This window comes from Chelonia mydas, chromosome 8 (genome assembly GCF_015237465.2).
Source record: "Chelonia mydas isolate rCheMyd1 chromosome 8, rCheMyd1.pri.v2, whole genome shotgun sequence".
Lineage (NCBI taxonomy): Eukaryota > Metazoa > Chordata > Testudines > Cheloniidae > Chelonia > Chelonia mydas.
In genome coordinates, this window is record NC_057854.1 from 64,423,218 (window position 1) to 64,441,092 (window position 17,875).

The 17,875-nt window shown below is 41.7% G+C and overlaps 1 protein-coding gene across 1 annotated transcript in view; it reads left to right on the forward strand.

Annotated features, from left to right (window-relative positions):
* Positions 1-2,656: 2,656 nt before the first annotated feature.
* NR5A2 (nuclear receptor subfamily 5 group A member 2) overlaps positions 2,657-17,875 on the forward strand; it is a 100,222-nt gene continuing 85,003 nt past the window's right edge. Inside the window, exons 1-4 of the mRNA XM_037907685.2 lie at positions 2,657-2,982; positions 6,776-6,894; positions 8,181-8,322; positions 11,093-11,739. Of these exons, the coding sequence (XP_037763613.1) occupies positions 2,901-2,982; positions 6,776-6,894; positions 8,181-8,322; positions 11,093-11,739 (990 nt within the window). The 5' untranslated portion in view covers positions 2,657-2,900. The remainder of the gene's footprint in view (positions 2,983-6,775; positions 6,895-8,180; positions 8,323-11,092; positions 11,740-17,875) is intronic.

The window sequence follows — 17,875 nt, forward strand, 5'->3', positions numbered from 1 at the left end:
GGTATTAATCTAACTTTCCAAGGTCTGTTGTAAATACTGTCATAGGCTGTGCCTTTCATAATTTATATCCTGTGGGGAGGTAAAGTGGGGTGGGAGGGACAGGGCAGAGATCCCTCTAACAGAGAACGAGGTGCTTTTAAAATAGGACACAGATAGCTACCTTTGCTCCCATTGGAACGAGTGGGCATGTTGGGAGAGAAGCAGCGTCAGTCTATCCTGTTACATGTCTCCAAATCAGAATTTTCCGTCTAAGACCTGCTCTTCGAAAGCACCTCTGTGTTTTTATCCATTGATCTGCTCCTCTTTGCTGCGGAGACAGGAAGCCCAAAGTGTTGTCCTCTAACCCATAGCCGAACCAAAAGCAACTTCCATCAGATCCACTTTTGTGACCCTTTGCCTCTATTCTGAAGGTATTACAACTGCTGAGCCCATTCAACCTGAGCTTACAACAATTTTATGGAAGCAAAGTCTACAGGTTTTAAAAAATAAGTAAATAATACATCTACAAATGCCAAGATTGTATGGTCTCATCTCATACCCGTCCGCTCCCCTGAGAAGAAGGCATCTTTCAGGGGACGCTCAAACAGCCCTCCCCAGTAAGATAGCTGCGCCGGTATTTATTTTTAAAACCTGTCCACAAGAGAATTGGAGAGATAAAATTCCAGGTTTGGAAATCATGTTAATATTGAGCAGGATTTTTTCCCCCAAATTGGCTATTTCAATATTTTTAAGTTGCAACACTTACAGGTCTGATTCCCTCCCCACATTTAACCCGTCCCAAGAATATCAAGTCCGGAAGTCTCATAAAAGAAAGAGAGAAAGAAAGAAACCTATTTTGCAGTAACACTGACGTTTGGAGATATCCAGATCTCCAGTAAATTAAGTTTAGAGTTTTTACTTTTAACTGCTTGATGGGAAAAGTTCAAACTAACTAAGCACAGAGCACAACCGAGTCCGTTATCGCTCTTAAATGACTTTTTGTCACTTTTCTATCAGCACTTTGGTGATCAAAATTGTTTAATAAAGTTAGAGCAATAATTACATTTTATAGAATCTGGATTAACAGTCATGAACCTTTATTTTCCATACACTATTATAGTCAATAGCATATAATACTTACAGTTCAAAGGGATTTTTATTTTCCAAATATTTATATTTTTCAATAAACGTGAACATGATTAACGAGCCATAGAAGAATAATCATATTAACTGTCAGATAGAGGAGGTTTTGATTGTTTTGAAGATGGAAATAATGCTTGCTCATCTAATGTCAACAAAATAGATATATGTTAATACAACTAATTTGAATATCACAGCAATTGTATTACCTCGACTAGCGGACGGTGAGTTTTGATTGAAATATTTCTGCTCCTCGTGCTACTCAAATAGAATATATTAAAATCTTTGAAATCCCTTTCACTAGAATGGACTGCGATTGCCTGCAATAACTGTGGGACTGCAAAAGCTAGCACCGATAATTAAATATTCTAGCATTTAAAAAATACTATTTGAACGAGGTCTTTCTGGTAACGTTTAGGTTGGTGCCATTTACTGCACTTTTAGTCGGCAGGTTGGCTGTTGTTTAACAGATTGCTCTTTAGGACGTTTGCTTTATTTAAGTTATGTAGCTCGTCTTGATACGTCTCACAAGACGCTCGAAAATGTAGAATTAATAGAGAAAACCCAACTGTACCTCCATTAGGTCTCCATCGGACTGTAAGAAGGAAATGTAAACAAGAGGGATCAAGGCAGTGTTTGCAAAGATATACAATTCCTTTATAATAGTGGGGCGGGGGGTGATAGCTTCCCACCTGAGACCATGTACAGGCGGCGAGCCTAGGACCATGTGCGACAACGTACTCTCTACTGGAGAGAGTTCAACTCCAGCTGTCGCTGCTGTGGGGCGGGGAATAGCCCTGATGGGTGCAAATGGGATAGACAAAAACGTCTCTTATCAGCCCTGCACATACCCCCTGTGCACGCACAATGGCTGGGTGAGAGTGTAAGGCAAGAGCACGGCTGCACAGTGAGGAAACAGCCTGCGATGACTAAAGAAGACCCCTTAGCCCTGCCTTCCACGGAGCAGGAATAATGCATTGCCCGGCTCCTTCCTTGCACGGCACCTTCATGTCTTAGTTCCCCTGGATGCAGAGATCACCTGGCTTGCTAGGGGTGTTTGCAAGCTGCTGGCCGGTGCACCTCGCTCCCTTAGGCGGCCCGTGCCTGTTTTACTAGCCTTGTAATATCAGGGTGATTTAACAACTGTAACTTGGGGGGGGGGGCTTTAGTGAAGGGGGAAGGGTTGGTTGCAGATTGTGCCTCTTCCTCATTGGCTGGAGCGGCAGTGTCAGCCTCCCCCCAGCGCCCTCACACTCGCTATCTCCCCAGTCCCCCTCCCCCAACCCCAGCCGGCTGGGAAGCGCCTCTTCTCTGTGCATGTGGAGTAAACAAGGCAGGACCGCAAGGTCTGAACTTCGCAACTCCACACTTGTGACAGGGCGAGAGCCGCGGCTGGAGGGAGCCCCTGCCAGGCCGAGGGGAGGAGAAGAAGGGGGGCGGGGAACCCGGCCAGCCGCGCACCAGCCCCGCCGCAGCGCGGCTTCCCCGGGCTGGCGCTCAGCCTGGCTGCCGTCGCTCTCGGCCCGAGCTGCGCCGCGGGCTCCCGGGCTGCCCCCTGGCGCGCGCCGAGCCCCAGCGCCCCACGCGCGCGGCGCTAGCGGGCGGCGGCGCTAGGTGCGGGCAGCAGCGGGGCGCGCAGGGCACGGGCCGGAGTCGGGGGTGGACGCCGCCGCCGCCGCCGCCGCTCGCCCCCTCTGCGAGCTAAATCTGTGCTGCCGTGCCCAGGTGCCGCTCTCCCGGACGGACACGGAGCCCCCATCCCGGCCCGCAGCCGCCTTGTCATGCTGCCCAAAGTGGAGACGGAAGCCCTGGGACTCGCCCGAGCGAATGGGGAGCAGGGGCAGATGCCGGAAAACATGCAAGGTAAGCACAGGGGGGCTCGCTCCTGCGGTACCTGCCGGGCAGGGCTCCGAGCCCCGGGGGCAGAGCTCCGCGGCTCCCTCCATAAAAAGTTGGGGGCTCCTGAGCAATCGGTTGCGGAGGTTTCTAAAGCGATTGCCAGTTAGCCACTTCGAGCCGGCAGGGCTTAGCGGCACCGGCAGCTGGAGCCGGGCTGACCCGGGCAGCTGAGCCTGACAATTGGGAAGTTCGCTGAACTTCCAGAACCGAGTTAATAAAAGCTTGGGGGGCGGGGGCGTGGGGTTAAAGCCTTCGGAAATTCAGCACGAAAGCAATGAATGGGAGGGAGAACTACGTGTAACGATCCGAATCTACCCTCTGCCCCCGGTGCATGGGAGACGTGACACGGTGCAGTCGTATCCTCAAAGCATCCGACGCAGAGTTGAGCTGTTAAGGGAAACTCGGACCCGCTGTCTAGTATTTTAAGGGGGGAATGGGGCCTATGGGAGCTGGGATTTGCAGGTCCCCTTTATTTTCCTAGCTCCTGATTGCTCGCAAGAAAACATATCCATCCCACTGGCTCTGTTTTAAACGCGTTTTATTAAAAAAAAAAAAAAAGGCAGCTCCAGATTCTGGCGCGCGTGAAAGAGCCTCTGAAGTTTCTCTCAAGCAAACGAGGGGGTGATATCAGGAAAATCCCTGCAGCAATTCCATACTCGCCCTTTGCACGACCCAGATTCTGTCTCTGCTCTCGAAATGCTCCTCGCCACCCCTTTACAACTTTACCTGGCATAGACTCGAAGGAATAAGGCTTGGAGACTGAAGCCTCGAAGACATCAGAAATACACAGCTGTCAGGGGACCATTTCCAAGCAGGGTTTTAGCCATTCTGATGCGTTATTAGCGGTCGTTTTCTGGGCTGTTCCTGTCGGTTTGCTAATTGCATTTATGGCTTTGTGTGAGAGTAAGTGTGGTAATAAGGGCAGCTTGTCTTTCAGTACAAATAACACAGGTGATCAACCAGATGCGTTGGGAAACTTTGATTCAGCAAGTCCTGAAACTGACGGTGTATTTATGCCTCTGAATTTCATTCCTGGGTGGGCAGAGAATGCAGGCACTGGAGCTGAGTCGCTGGGGTACCATAGTTTAGCAGGAAGGATCTTTTAAAGTCCTAACTCCAGAGCGGAGCTGGAAACTTTCTGTCTGAAACCCAGAGACTTTCGCTTTAACCTGCATTAATTTTGAGCTCGGGACAGGAGATTTGAACGCTCTTTCAGAGAAGTGGCTGTGAGCGGCACGGGAACCAGTGATTCTCAGCTCGCTCCCGAGCTCAGTTAAAGGTGGTCCTTATTTGCCATGCTAAAGGCAGGGGGCTTTCGCTGTGTCACAGAGAGATTCGGCATCAGCGCTGGAGTTGCACCCCATTCACTCCCCTAAATGGAGGAGCAGAGAGGATCCCCTAAATGCTGGGTCTCCATTTCGGGCATTCTCCACATCCTATAGTCCCAGGTGTCTGGTGGGGCTAGCTGGCCAGAGGCACAGCGGTAATTCTTACCTGTAGAAATGCCCCATTTTAACACAATGTGCTACTCAACTCCTGAAGGGGGTAGGAGTGAGGGCTCTGGGCGACCCTTTAGCAGAAACTTCTCTACCGGTCGCTTGTTTCAGCCTAAATTGTTCGATTTCAAGGGGCCCTTTTCTGTCTTGAGGCTAATGGGACGCAGAAATTGTAAGGGGGTTGGGGTGTCAGGGTAATTCAGTCTTTTTCTTTGGATGTGTCCCGCTCAACACTGTGTTATCCTGCAACGCTCCCGGACAGCGCTTGGAAAAAAATCCTTGTTTTCCCTACTGACCCCTTTGACCATTTATTTTCTCTTGTGACACCGGGAACTTTGTTCTTGCGTCGGCCCCTGCAGCCCAGACAAAGTGAGGAGAAGGAAGGGACTGGTCGTTCTCTCTCTCCCCCTGTGTATTTATTGCCTGCATACCGTGAGCAGAGAAACTACATTCATCCGCTCTTTAATCTTAAAGAATCGTCCACCTAAGGTCAGGTATATAAAAGAAATCAACAAGCGTGGAGATGGTAGCTGGAGAGCCCATAGCGCGTAACACACACACTCTGCTCTCTGATCAGATTGGCCCTGATTCATAAACCGTGAAGAAGTTCTGAAAATATTTTCCCTCGGCTATTTCACGCCGTGTTAATTTCACTCCAGTTCCCTCTCTAGTTCCCAGAGAGAGCCTGGGGGTTCTTTCCTTAGGGGACACGGCTGCTGTTAGTTACTTAAGTCTCAGCACATCTTTTTCTTAACCCAGAGACTCTTAACTCCAAGGCATCCTCAGCCGCTTTCTGGGAGATCTCTCCCTTGCTACAACTACTTAGATGTAACTCGCTTAGATGACTCAAAAACGTGATAGCGGTTTGATTCTAGGGGAACAAAATAATAACTTCTGCCGCTGCTGTGTCCATCACCCCCTTACAGAGATCATTGATTACATTACAAACCAGTCAGCTGCCTGGTGTATTTTGCAGCAGGAAAAGGGAAGGAAATTGGCTCTGCGGTGAGCGATGGGAGGGTTTTGGGGGGGCGGATAATCAGACCTGCTGATTGAGCTGGTTGTGGGGTGAATCCAGATCAATTCTCTCTCTCTTTCATTCAGGTCCTTTCGCACCCCCTCATCTCCCAGCTCCTCCTCCTCCTTTCCTCGGAGTGGCAGAGGCCGCATTAGATTCCTACAGACAGGTTTTTTCCTTCAGGGTTTTGTCTAAATTGCACAGGGGTATTTGGGAAAATCAGGGCATAGGAACTGCTGCGTTTCCTGTTTACATTCTGTACATCTTTTAGATCTCCCGCAAACACTGATTACTTTTGTCCGAGGAAGTTGGTTACTTGCGCCTGGGACCTTCATCCTGGATCGTTGGGGTTTGATTTGGGTTTAATTTAGCATGGCGATTATATAAAATTAATTAGGTTTAGGTACTTTACCACCTCATCTCTCCAAAAAAACAGTCCCAGTGCCTTCTGCTTGTCTCCTTCTTTGCTGTTCTCTAGTTTCCGGGGGTTAAAAATGTTTGGAGGCAAAAGTAAATAAAATGGGAAACAATAAGAAATGTGAACCCTTAATATTAAAACTGATCGATTTAGGTATTACAGGAAGCAGGCTTTTGTTAAAGATGAGCCGCTGATCAGAATCAAGCATACAAGGTTTTGGGTGTCAGGACAGCATTTTAACTTGGTGCTGTAAGTAATTTACATTCAACACACTAGGAGAGTGCTGGTTATGTGGGTTTCAAGTTTAGATAAAGTAAATATTTACAGATTGGTATTATTTTAACAAAACTTTAAAGGAAGCAAACCTAGTTAAAGTTAGTTTACATACATCAGTGAGATTTAACCTTGTCAATTTTGGTTCTGACTTTTTAAAGCACTTTCCTGATAAGTGGTGAAATTAAATTATTTAACATAGTTTCTGGTTTGATGGACTGTAGATGGTTTAAGAGCACTGGAATTCTGAATAACTCTAGAATTTTTTTTTACAACACAAAACTCTGAAGTTTATACTTTTGTTTACTTGTGAAGAGTCCATATTGTTTTGCTGTTGAATGAAAAATTCCATGTTTCTGTGTGAGTTGTGGTGGTGGGATGTTTTGTTTGTTTGGATTTTTTTAAAGTCTTTTTATTTAATTTGCAGAAGGTGTTTCTCTAATGAATTGTTTCCTCAGGTCAAAATTAATGTCTGATAGTTGGAGCTGAGGAAAGCATTTTTGAACTACTAATGTAAATGCTCATTGAATGTGTTATTTCTGTTTTTTCCAGTGTCTCAGTTTAAAATGGTGAATTACTCTTACGATGAAGACCTGGAAGAACTGTGTCCAGTTTGTGGAGATAAAGTGTCTGGTTACCATTATGGACTTCTCACCTGTGAAAGCTGCAAGGTTTAGTACAAATTACTTAATAGAATGCAAATCAAAATGGTTTAAAATATTTAAAAATGTTAAAGGAAAATGCTGGTAAAAATAAACAAACAGGGGTTTGGCTTCTTTCTGATTCCTTTTATTGTTAGATTCACACCCAAAATTTTGAAAAACCTCATTTGCCCAAATGGAAAAAAACAAGACGTTAGACTGTTTTGTTGTATGTCTGTGTCCACTGCTTTTAAATATTTTGTTGTTGTGAAGTGATAGAGTTGTAGAACTTTCAGTCCTAAGTGACTCAACTATTGATTTTAGGTGATTTATATACATTTAGAGTATTATTGTTCCTGTAGGATAAAGTGACAAACTGGTATCCTCAATACATTTCAGTTTTACAAAATCTAATGCCACTGTTCCAAGGTTTTCCCTTTCAATATAAAAATGTAAATTTCTGTTGTCATCGCAACTTCATGCTTATTTTTCCTACAAAGTATTTTATTTTAGTATTTACTTGGACATGTACACAATTAAAGTCAAGCAAATAATTTCTTGCAGTATATTAAATAAAGAATATTCACACATGTAATTTATCCTGTGCACATATTTGGAAACTAAATCCATATCTAATGAAACCAACTATTAAATATAGTTGAGCCTTGGTAAGTGAATGCAATAATTTGTCATGAATAAACCTTTTAAAGTTATATACAACCATTTAAATCAGTTTTCTAAGAGCAGAATCTCTTATCCTCTACACCAGAGCAATGCAATTTTAAACATTTCACTGTATGGCAAGCAGAATAAACCTAGCAAACCGCATTTTTGTTTTAAAAAAATTGTATCGAGACAATGAATGTCAAATATTTATTATGCCTCTGGTATACACCATAACAATATACAAAGAGCCAATGTATCTTATGTTTCTCTTACATTTTGCATCATTTATTCCATATAAGATTACTTGAATAAGGCAGACTTCAGTCATTTTATGAATATTAAAGAGCAGACAAAAGAGATACTGGTCAGCATCAGTGTTTATGGTCACATTGTTAGGGATGCAGTGGCATACAGACAAGTCTCACCAATCTTTGACGTAAGTCTACAAAAAACGCAGTACTACTACCAGAAAAACTCCTCTATAGTCTAGCAGTTTTCTCCAGGGTATATCTTGCTGAAATCTAAAATAAACCACGTAACCTCATAAGTGCTTGAGTGGTATATGACAAGTTTCTGACAAATTTCCATAAAATAAAATGCTGAAACCTACTGTTAAAGTGAAACGGACTGACTCTTTGTCTATCATACAGGGATTCTTTAAACGAACGGTCCAGAATAACAAAAGGTACACATGTATAGAAAATCAGAACTGCCAGATTGACAAAACACAGAGAAAGCGTTGCCCTTACTGTCGATTTCAAAAATGCCTAAGTGTTGGAATGAAGTTAGAAGGTAAGAATTATTACTGTTATTGTATATTTATAATCTATGCAAACTATTGAAAATATTACATACATTTTAGTTTTATACAAATTATGTTGCACATAATTTACCATACCCATTTAAAAATACTTGCTAGTAACTTACTATATGCTGCTCTTGTATGTTTTAAATAAAGGATATTTTTAATCTATTCATAAGTAGTAGCAGGTCAATTATAAGTTAAAGCTAGTTAAAACCACAAGAAAAAATTGAAAACATTTGATTTATAGATAGTTTGATGCATTTAGGAGTACTTGGATGAAAGAGTAAGAATAGCATGGAAATTACTTTTTAAACTTTATAGGAACAAACAGAATTAATTCAGAATAAAAACAGAATACAGAACGGGGAATTAATAATTGCTACTAATTTCTGGTCTTTAGTATCAGGCATTATTTTATTTAATTTATATTTTATAGAGTATTTTGTTTCTGTTGTGGTTTTGTTTTGCAATATCCGTCTTAAAGAGAATGTGAAATAAAGAAAAATTAAGAGTCTTTCCTCATGTAAAATTGCAACGGATTTCAATGGGAGTTCAGTACACAGAGTGACTAAAGAATTGAGCTAAAAATAGGGGTAAAATAATCTCTAAAAGTATGTCGTAAAGCTATTATGAATAGGTATACTTTCACAATGAGATTTCTTGAAAAATTTAAAGGAAATACAAGATTTTAGAATTCAGAAAGATCATTCACATACAGAGAAGAATAGTAATACTACAAGAGTCTATTGAAATAACAGAACGCAAAATTACTGTCAAGAGATTAGTAAGAGAATCTTGGCAGTTCAACACAACACATTCTAAACATATCATTTACACTTAGGCCCAGATTCTATAGTCAATGGGAATTTTGCCTGAGTAAGAAATGCAGGATCAGAATTGAACATTCTTTACTCATGCAAAACTCTTATTGTAATGAATAAGTTTTGCCTGAGTTAAGACTGCAGGATCATGCCAGTATTACAATGGAAATATGTAGATATAAATGCAAGTATGCATTCAAATATACAGACAGCCTCACACAATTTAGTAAGTACAACACTCATTACATTTGCCCACAGTGCACAGATAAAACTGGTATTTTGCAATGAGCTAAGCATCTTGGGTTGCAGTATATCCCTCTGAAAACTAGCGGTAAAATAAGTCATTTAATGTTTTTGTCAGTATGGACATTTATCAGCAGGTTGAAAATATATTGCGTAACTGCTACTTCTAACTGTTTTTAATTACAGATAATCATACAGGGCAAATTCTGTAATCATATGATTACATACAACTCACTTTTGTGCAACTCCTACTGAAATCAAAGTATCTCAGGGTGGAATTTGACCTATAATGTTTAATTGTGCAGCATGTTGCAACTGTTTTGAGAAGGATGCTTATATATATATATGTTACATTTATCAGCAAAATATTGTATAAGACTTTTCAGTTTCCTGTAATATTCATAAGGGATAGTGTTAGCAGCAAAAAATGCTTTAACTACAGCATTAACTAAAACCGAGAGAGACTATAAAAGATTTATATCTTTATATCCTTCTGTCACATCTGTACAACTTCTCTTTCTCTATCTGGAAAATTGGAAGAACACATGCTTTCATAATTATAAATGCCTGTAACATTTATATATCTATTTCCCTGATAGTGATATGTGGACTTGAATTCTAGTTAATAAATTACCGTGTATACCAAAAATCATTAATTGTTAAAGTCTTCATGATAATTTACAGTATTGTGTACCTAGGATTCATAATAAATTTTTAATGTTACACTAATCCCTAAGATAAAAAGCTCAAGAACTTAACCTCCAGCAATCTCAGCAGTCTCATCATGTCACCAAGCTGTCAAAGGTTCCTGTTTCTATCTAATTGCCATTGGGCAAGGTGGGTTTGGCGAGAACTACTCACTAGTCCATTAGATATATGCCATAGTGACAGATACTGCTGTGACAGAGACCACCAATATGATTCCCGAGGCAGCTGTTGAAGTAGATTTGTTTTAATTATTTCTGATTCCAGAGATATTACAAGCTATAACATTGTCAGTAGTTTCTGAGTCAGTTCAACCTTCTGTGTGGAATATGGCAAGCGGGCAGCTTTCTCTATGCCTATTCAAATTGCATTTGAAACATCTCTAGAAAATGAGGAATGTTCCTTAAACATTTGCAACGATATACACAAACCATAAAGGAAATAATCTTTAATTTTTGCCAAAGAAACCAGATTCATCTTTATGCCTATTGAGCATTTTACAGCTTACATTTCAGACAATTGTTGTGTAATGGTGGTATGCAGTAATGGAATGATTATCATGAGATAACATGGCCCTCAGGATACTTCTCAGATGAGTTCAGGACAGAAGCCATTTTTTTCCTAATGATACCGTGGGTTGCAGTTAAAAAAAAGTATGAGATCTCAACAGGAATCACGTCATCTCATGATGTGTGAAATTTGTGCAGCCAACCACTGTGTTTGTCCCTAATTATTACATTTTAAATGACTTAAACAATGAGTTCATACATGTTAAGAATATTTGTCCAATAGGTAACTAAGACAATTAAAATTCATTAAATCAAAAGATTTTTTTTCCTTTTGGAATAATCGTGATATTTTGATCAAAGTAAATTAAGGGAGTGCTGCTGTCTTGCCACTCTTTCCTAAACGTGTGTTCAACTCAAGAATGTTAGTTACCTGCTTAAGTTTTAACGAATATCTTACTTCCTTCTCTTTTCCCCAACAGCTGTGAGAGCTGACCGAATGCGTGGGGGTCGAAACAAATTTGGACCAATGTACAAGAGAGACAGGGCACTGAAGCAGCAGAAGAAAGCCCTTATCCGAGCAAATGGACTTAAACTGGAAGCCATGACTCAAGTGATCCAAGCAATGCCCACTGACCTGACAATATCCTCTGCAATCCAGAATATCCACTCTGCTTCCAAAGGCCTACCTCTGAACCATACTGCCTTGCCTCCTACAGACTATGACAGAAGTCCCTTTGTAACCTCTCCAATTAGCATGACAATGCCGCCTCATGGCAGCCTACAAGGTTACCAAACCTATGGCCACTTTCCAAGCCGTGCTATCAAGTCTGAGTATCCTGACCCTTACACTAGCTCTCCAGAGTCAATAATGGGCTACTCATACATGGATAGTTATCAGACAAGCTCACCAGCAAGTATTCCACATCTGATATTGGAACTCTTGAAGTGCGAGCCAGATGAGCCACAAGTCCAGGCTAAGATCATGGCATATTTGCAGCAGGAGCAAGCTAACAGAAGCAAACATGAAAAGCTCAACACATTTGGGCTTATGTGTAAAATGGCTGACCAAACCCTCTTCTCCATTGTTGAGTGGGCAAGGAGTAGCATCTTTTTTAGAGAACTTAAGGTAGGTAAAAAGCTCATATTATTTTAGATACAGGTTTTTAAGCAAGAGAATATGATTTATTTTGTTAAAATGCATCACACTTGCTTACTTTACTTCGGCTTCATGTAGGTTTACTGTAATGAGAATAAACTTTCAATTGATTTTGCTATTTTAGCCTATTATGTGGAATATAAGAGAGACTAGACACTGTTCCGCCTTTTTTATATTTAATGCATCTCCCTCTCTTTCTCTCTCGCTCTCCCTCTGATCAGAAATCATTTACTCTTCTAAATACATCCATTGAGTATATTGTATGCAAGTTACACCACTATAGGTAGCATTTACCTAATTGGTCCTGTTACTGTTGTTACATATGGGGAAAAAACACTTTATACACTTATGTATATACAGCCCCAAAATTACTGTGTACCACTGGAGCATAGGACCTGATAAAGAGCAAGCAATGGTGGCTTAAGGTCTCCTTTGCACTCCCCTGATCCTAGAGGTACCAATGGACTGCTTTAACCCATGCTGGCTGCAACAGCCCCTTAGAGGCTGTTCCTCAGGCCAAGGTTTGCCGGAGCACTAAACAGCTGGAACCCCTAACACACATGAATGACAGCTCTATGATAGCCAGGAATTCCCTCACACCAAGGGATTCCCCAGTTGATTTGTTAGGGCAGCTTTATGGCCCAATTGTGCAATTGGTCTGGCATAGAAGAACTGGGGAATTGGGGTGGGGGGCAAACATCAGGCCCAGAATGTTAGGGGGGTAAACAAGAGCATTCTCTACCCACTAGCTTAATAGGGGGATCGCTCTTGAATGACCAAATGGTCTCTTTCTGTCCCCAAAAGAGAAGATGCATTGGAATCCACCTCTGAAACTTCCTGCTCTAGTTCCTGTTTCTGCATTTCCTTCTGCTACTCAGGGAGATGCTGTTGCTTCAACATCATTTGTTGTACAGCCTTGTGACAGCCATCGGTTCCTTGCAGGCTGACTCTGTAGCCAATGGAAGGTAATCCAGTATGCTGATAGAACTGCTGCTGCAGAGTTTCACTGAGCACTGAAACCTCCCTTGTGAATCAGGAGCACTGATGGGGGACCCTGTTAAAAAAGGCACAGGTACAGAATAGGATGCTCGCTGCATCAGAGTTGCTGGCTGTTATAAGCATGATGATGCTAAGACACATTTGGAGTGATCTCTGAAGGCCAGTTCAAAGGAAGCTAAGGGAACCTCGTGCTACCTAGGCAGCTGAAGTATGGGTGACTCTGACCTCAGATGTCTGTTCCCACTCCATTCATGAGAGTAGTTGCAGGAGCACTGCATACTAAGCCTGAATGATGAGGAAGGTCATTTAGAGGGAAGGTGATTTAAAAAGGAAAAATAAATGTATAATTTCTTCTGATTTATTCGCAAATATAAATTATTTAAGATTTTATAATGAGCCATGTGCTCTATTTTAAATAACTTTAAGCTACAAAATGCAGAAACAATAAACTTTTAGCAAACCATTTCCTAAAAGTCAAATTTATTTATAAAGGACCAGACCCTGCTGCTCTTACACTGAGGAATACCCACTGAAATCACTGAGACTATTCACAGAGTAAGGTACTACTCAATGTGAGCAAAAATGGCAGGATCTGGCCTAAAATTATTGCGGAGTTATGTGATAAAATGATAGTCTGAAAACATCTTTAACAGATGTTCCTTAAACATTCATCTTTTGGTGTCCCAAAACCCAGTGCGTATGAAGACTAGCCACTCAGATGGCTGTAGTGAGGACAGTTATAGGAGACAGGCATTACCTCCAGCATCAGCCTTATAGAGTCTCTTTATCCCTTCCATCCACTACAGTAAACACACAAGATGCAGGAATGTGTTCCATACAAGAGAGAACCAACTTTTCCAGGCTACAGAAGTATGGGGACTACATACATTCTGTACCCAGCAAGCAGGTTTTTTTAAAATAGGCTTTTTAAGGCACTTTTTTCATCTTAATATTTGTACCTTTTACACTATAGGACCTTATACTTCAGACAGTTTAATGTCTACTGACAGAGATCTTCCTCTTGGACAATGAGCTACTAAACCAGAGAGCATCCCTGGAAAATCACAAGAAAATGAAGCACACTAGCACATATAGACCTGATGGATTTTATGGCCCAGGTCCTGCAAAATGCTGAGCATGTTCAACCCTCAGTGACTTCAGTGGGAGTTGTAAGTGCTCAGCACTTCCGTGGATCAGGTCCTAGAGTGAAAGACAACAGCATATCTCTTTGCTGCTAAAAGAAGATGAGAGAAACAGCACTAAAGCAGGACTTACATTCCTATCTGCGCATGGATTCCTTCCCAGGTCCCCCCGTCCTATCACCTTTTGCATCAGTTTCAGGTGTCCATTCCTGGTCAGTGCAAAAGGAGCAGACATCTCAGAATGCTCCACAGAGCATGGATACTGAAGGAAGCATATTTGGCCTGTGCATATGACTGGGAGAACTCAAGTGCAGTATGGGAGTGGGAGGTGCTTGTGAGGAAAGAGGGACTAGATCGCCAAATGAACTAGCCCTCGTCTTGCCAGTCTCAACTGATTCAAATCAATAGTCACAGCTGAGAAGCATGAGAAGTATGTAAAAAGAATGAGAAAATGTATCTCTTTTTATTCCTACTTCTCCAAGTTTAAAGTATGAATCTTGAACATCCTTTGCAGGTTAGATAGCTGCATAAAAGGAGATCTGGGAATAAGAGTTTCCCTTGGATGAGTGAATCACAAATGATGTAACAAAACAATCTGCATAAATAGTGGCTAGTAACAAATTCATAATGATCCAATGCATATAGATCACATCTTACACAAATGGGTGCAAATTATTAAACGGGGTGTTAGCAAGCCATTCAGTTCCTTCCAAACCCATTGTTACATGCTCATCTCTTCGATGCACGAGAAAGGGGGAACCTTTTCTTTTGTCCCAACCCTACCGATTTGGAGCCAGAAAGCTTAAACATCCTTTAACTCGGGACTGAAAAGGACGCATGATGACAACGTGCTGTCTTAGTTCATAAATGGATTAGGAAAAATTCATCCTTGGGGAAATGGCACTGAATTTTGTTCATTATTTTAAGTTTTCCCTTTATAATTATTATTTTAAAATCAACTCACATGATAATAAATGCATGTTTACTTCTTAAATGGTTATGTCTTGAAGTTTCCATTCAGTTTATCCATGATCATCTTCCTCTGAGTGTATCTGCTCTATCAAAACGCAACATCTCTTCTGTGGTCCATGACATACATACAACAGGAAACACCTACCACTAGAGTAGTAGACTTACACCAGGAAAAAAAAAAGAGCGAGAGAGAACTTATCCTGTTGTGACAACAGTACATAGATTAAACTCCTCATTTTGGACCCTGCTCCTTAAAGGTCAGTTAAATGATATATTGTAGCACACTCTTTGCATTGTACTGGACTCTTCAAATCTTTGGAATGAAGTTAAAGATCTTTTCAATCCATGTATGAGTTAAATTTTGGGGATCATCCTTTTCATGTTGGAGAAAGAGAGAAAGGAATCATTAGAGTCTTCAAATGATGTTCATTATCATTTGCGGCAATGAACTATAAAGTATGCATAACAAATACTTTTCAAGCTTGGTAGTGAAATGATATTAAGAAAATGTAATGTTTTAAGACTGATAATCTTACTTATTAAGGGCCAGATTCTGCCAGTTTTTACAATGAGTGGCACCTTATTCTGAAAGTTGTCCTATCTGAAATTAATAGAACCACATGAAGTAAAGTACTATGCATCAGGGAATATGGATGTCAAAATCTGTCTCCAAGTGACTAGCTGCAGTCTGGAAACTTTGATTTCAACATCTTGCTAATATCTCAAACTTAAATATATCTTGTGTGTAGCCCTAGATGATGGCTATGTAGCAGGCTGTGCTATCCAGGAGAAAGGTCTTTGCAAGGCTCAAAAGAAAACACTGCAAGAGTTTCTTCAGTCCAAAAACTGCATGGCCGCAAGACTGGATACAGAAAGTTCCAGTGGCCTCCATCTTCTCTGATCAAAATGTTAGTCAGCCACAGAAGAATTCACCAACTGCTATCAAAGCTAACATATTCCCCATTCCATAATGGGGAACAATCTCTGTTGCTGCATAACTCAGGAAGACAATAACACTTCCATGACCCAGTAGCCATCAAATTGCTTTCATCTTGATGCGGTCCTGATTACGCTGTGGCATAATATCCTGGAAAGTAGCAAGGGCCCTGGGCTCCGAAAATTAACTGAGGTTGGTAGTACCTAAAAGGCAAGGATCATGTAATGTTTAGCTCAACTTATTCCCATAATTTGGAGTGTGGATATTATAGGTCAAAATACTATATGGCCACAAAATCCCAATATCCAGCTGTGCTAGAAGAAAGATAGGAGGCACTGGATGTGGTTTAATTAGGCTGCAACTTTATTCCTAAATGTTAGGGAGTACCCAGCATGTAAAAGCATACAGTGCAGGTAATCCCATAATAATTTATATATACTAAAGGTTAGGGGAGTGATGTCAGCTCTCCCCTTTACTCATTCTGGTCCCCAGATAACCTGCTGCTGGGCCCCCCGCCCACCTCAAAAAAGGGCTAAGGGGGGGGCTATAAAGGAGGAGGGGTTGGCTGCCAGCTGTACCAGTCATAGGAGTCCCAAAACCCGTTTCATCTCCTTTAAATTATTTACCAATCCGTGCTATCTGAACACTGTATCCCTTCCCTATGGAGTACCTGCAGTGGACATCCGCCTCATGTTTACATAATGAGTTGTGACATCATAACCTAACCTCCATTTCATGTCCACCCCAACTAAGCCCCCATCCTGCTGTGGGAAGAAGAAAACAACCCACCTTGCCATGGCCAATCTGGCAGTGAAGGAAAAAGTCCTTCCCAGCCCTTTGAGAAAGGAATAACTAGCATGATGACCACAGCAGATCATGATAAAACCTGGCATTTAACTACTTCCAATGGGGTGCGAGGGGAGGGTTGGTGCAGCTCTGCCTGATCCAGGTTAGAGAGGGCTTTTCCTGCACCAGGGTGGACTTAAGTAGTCCCCCCACTCCACAAGTTGCACATTTTTCCTATAAGCCAGACATCGGCCCCTATCATTTAATGTGTGGTGAGGTCATTTAGCAAATGGTTGCAAGTGTGGGCAGCTTCACTGACTTGGATGAAATTACACCCACTTACAGCAAGGAGGATTCTGGTATGTAAACCGTGCTTACACAGAGTATACAAAGCCACATTTACATAAATCCCCTCTCCTTGTCTGGGGTGCTCCTTTTTGTGACTTTTGCAACTTCAAGTATTGCCCCATTTTTTTCCTGTTTTAGACTGCTTTTCCTTCATTACATTGCTGGAAAGAAATGATATTAATATGTCATTTAACTGACCTTTGAGGAGCAGGGGCTGAAATGAGAGGAGTTTAATTTATGTATTGTTGTCACAATGGGGTAAGTCCTCTCCCAGCCACAACCCATACATTCTTTGTCATTAAGATGATCATTTTTATTATGTTGATGACAATTTGGTAATGTAGTCAAGACAGGATAATAGCGAGGAAGTGAGATTCTTACAAGGTGAGCATGCAATTTAAAGTTGGAATGAGTATCTTGAACATACCCAGTTTTAAAACACATTGAAAGGACACATTTATTAGGGCAAAGTTCTTTTCTCCCCTCCTGGCTGGTACAGGAGAGACCCCCCAGAGGACCCTCCAGAAACTGCTTTCTTAGTTAACCCCTCTAGCAATGTTGTTTTTGGACCTCTTCAACTTTTGTGTGGCAACCCCACTGGAGTTAATGCTCACCTGGGGCTATAGGAGCCGTTGTTTCTCCTGTGCAGGGGAAAAGGGGAAACCAGATTTATGGAGGGCCTCCCCGTTAAGTGGCTTTGCACCCTTGGAGAAGGTGCTAGTCCATTTTCCAATATATTTACTGTCTTCAGGGTTGGTCAGGGCAGCGCAGAGCTGGGTTAAGGATACTGTGTCCTTTATTCCTGCACAACCATGGATCCAGAGTTTGTAGACTGAGTTGGACAATCCAGTGATTTCTGACTGTATCAGTTCAGAGCCAGAATCCTCCTTGCTGTAAGTGGATCTAATTTCATCTAAGTCAG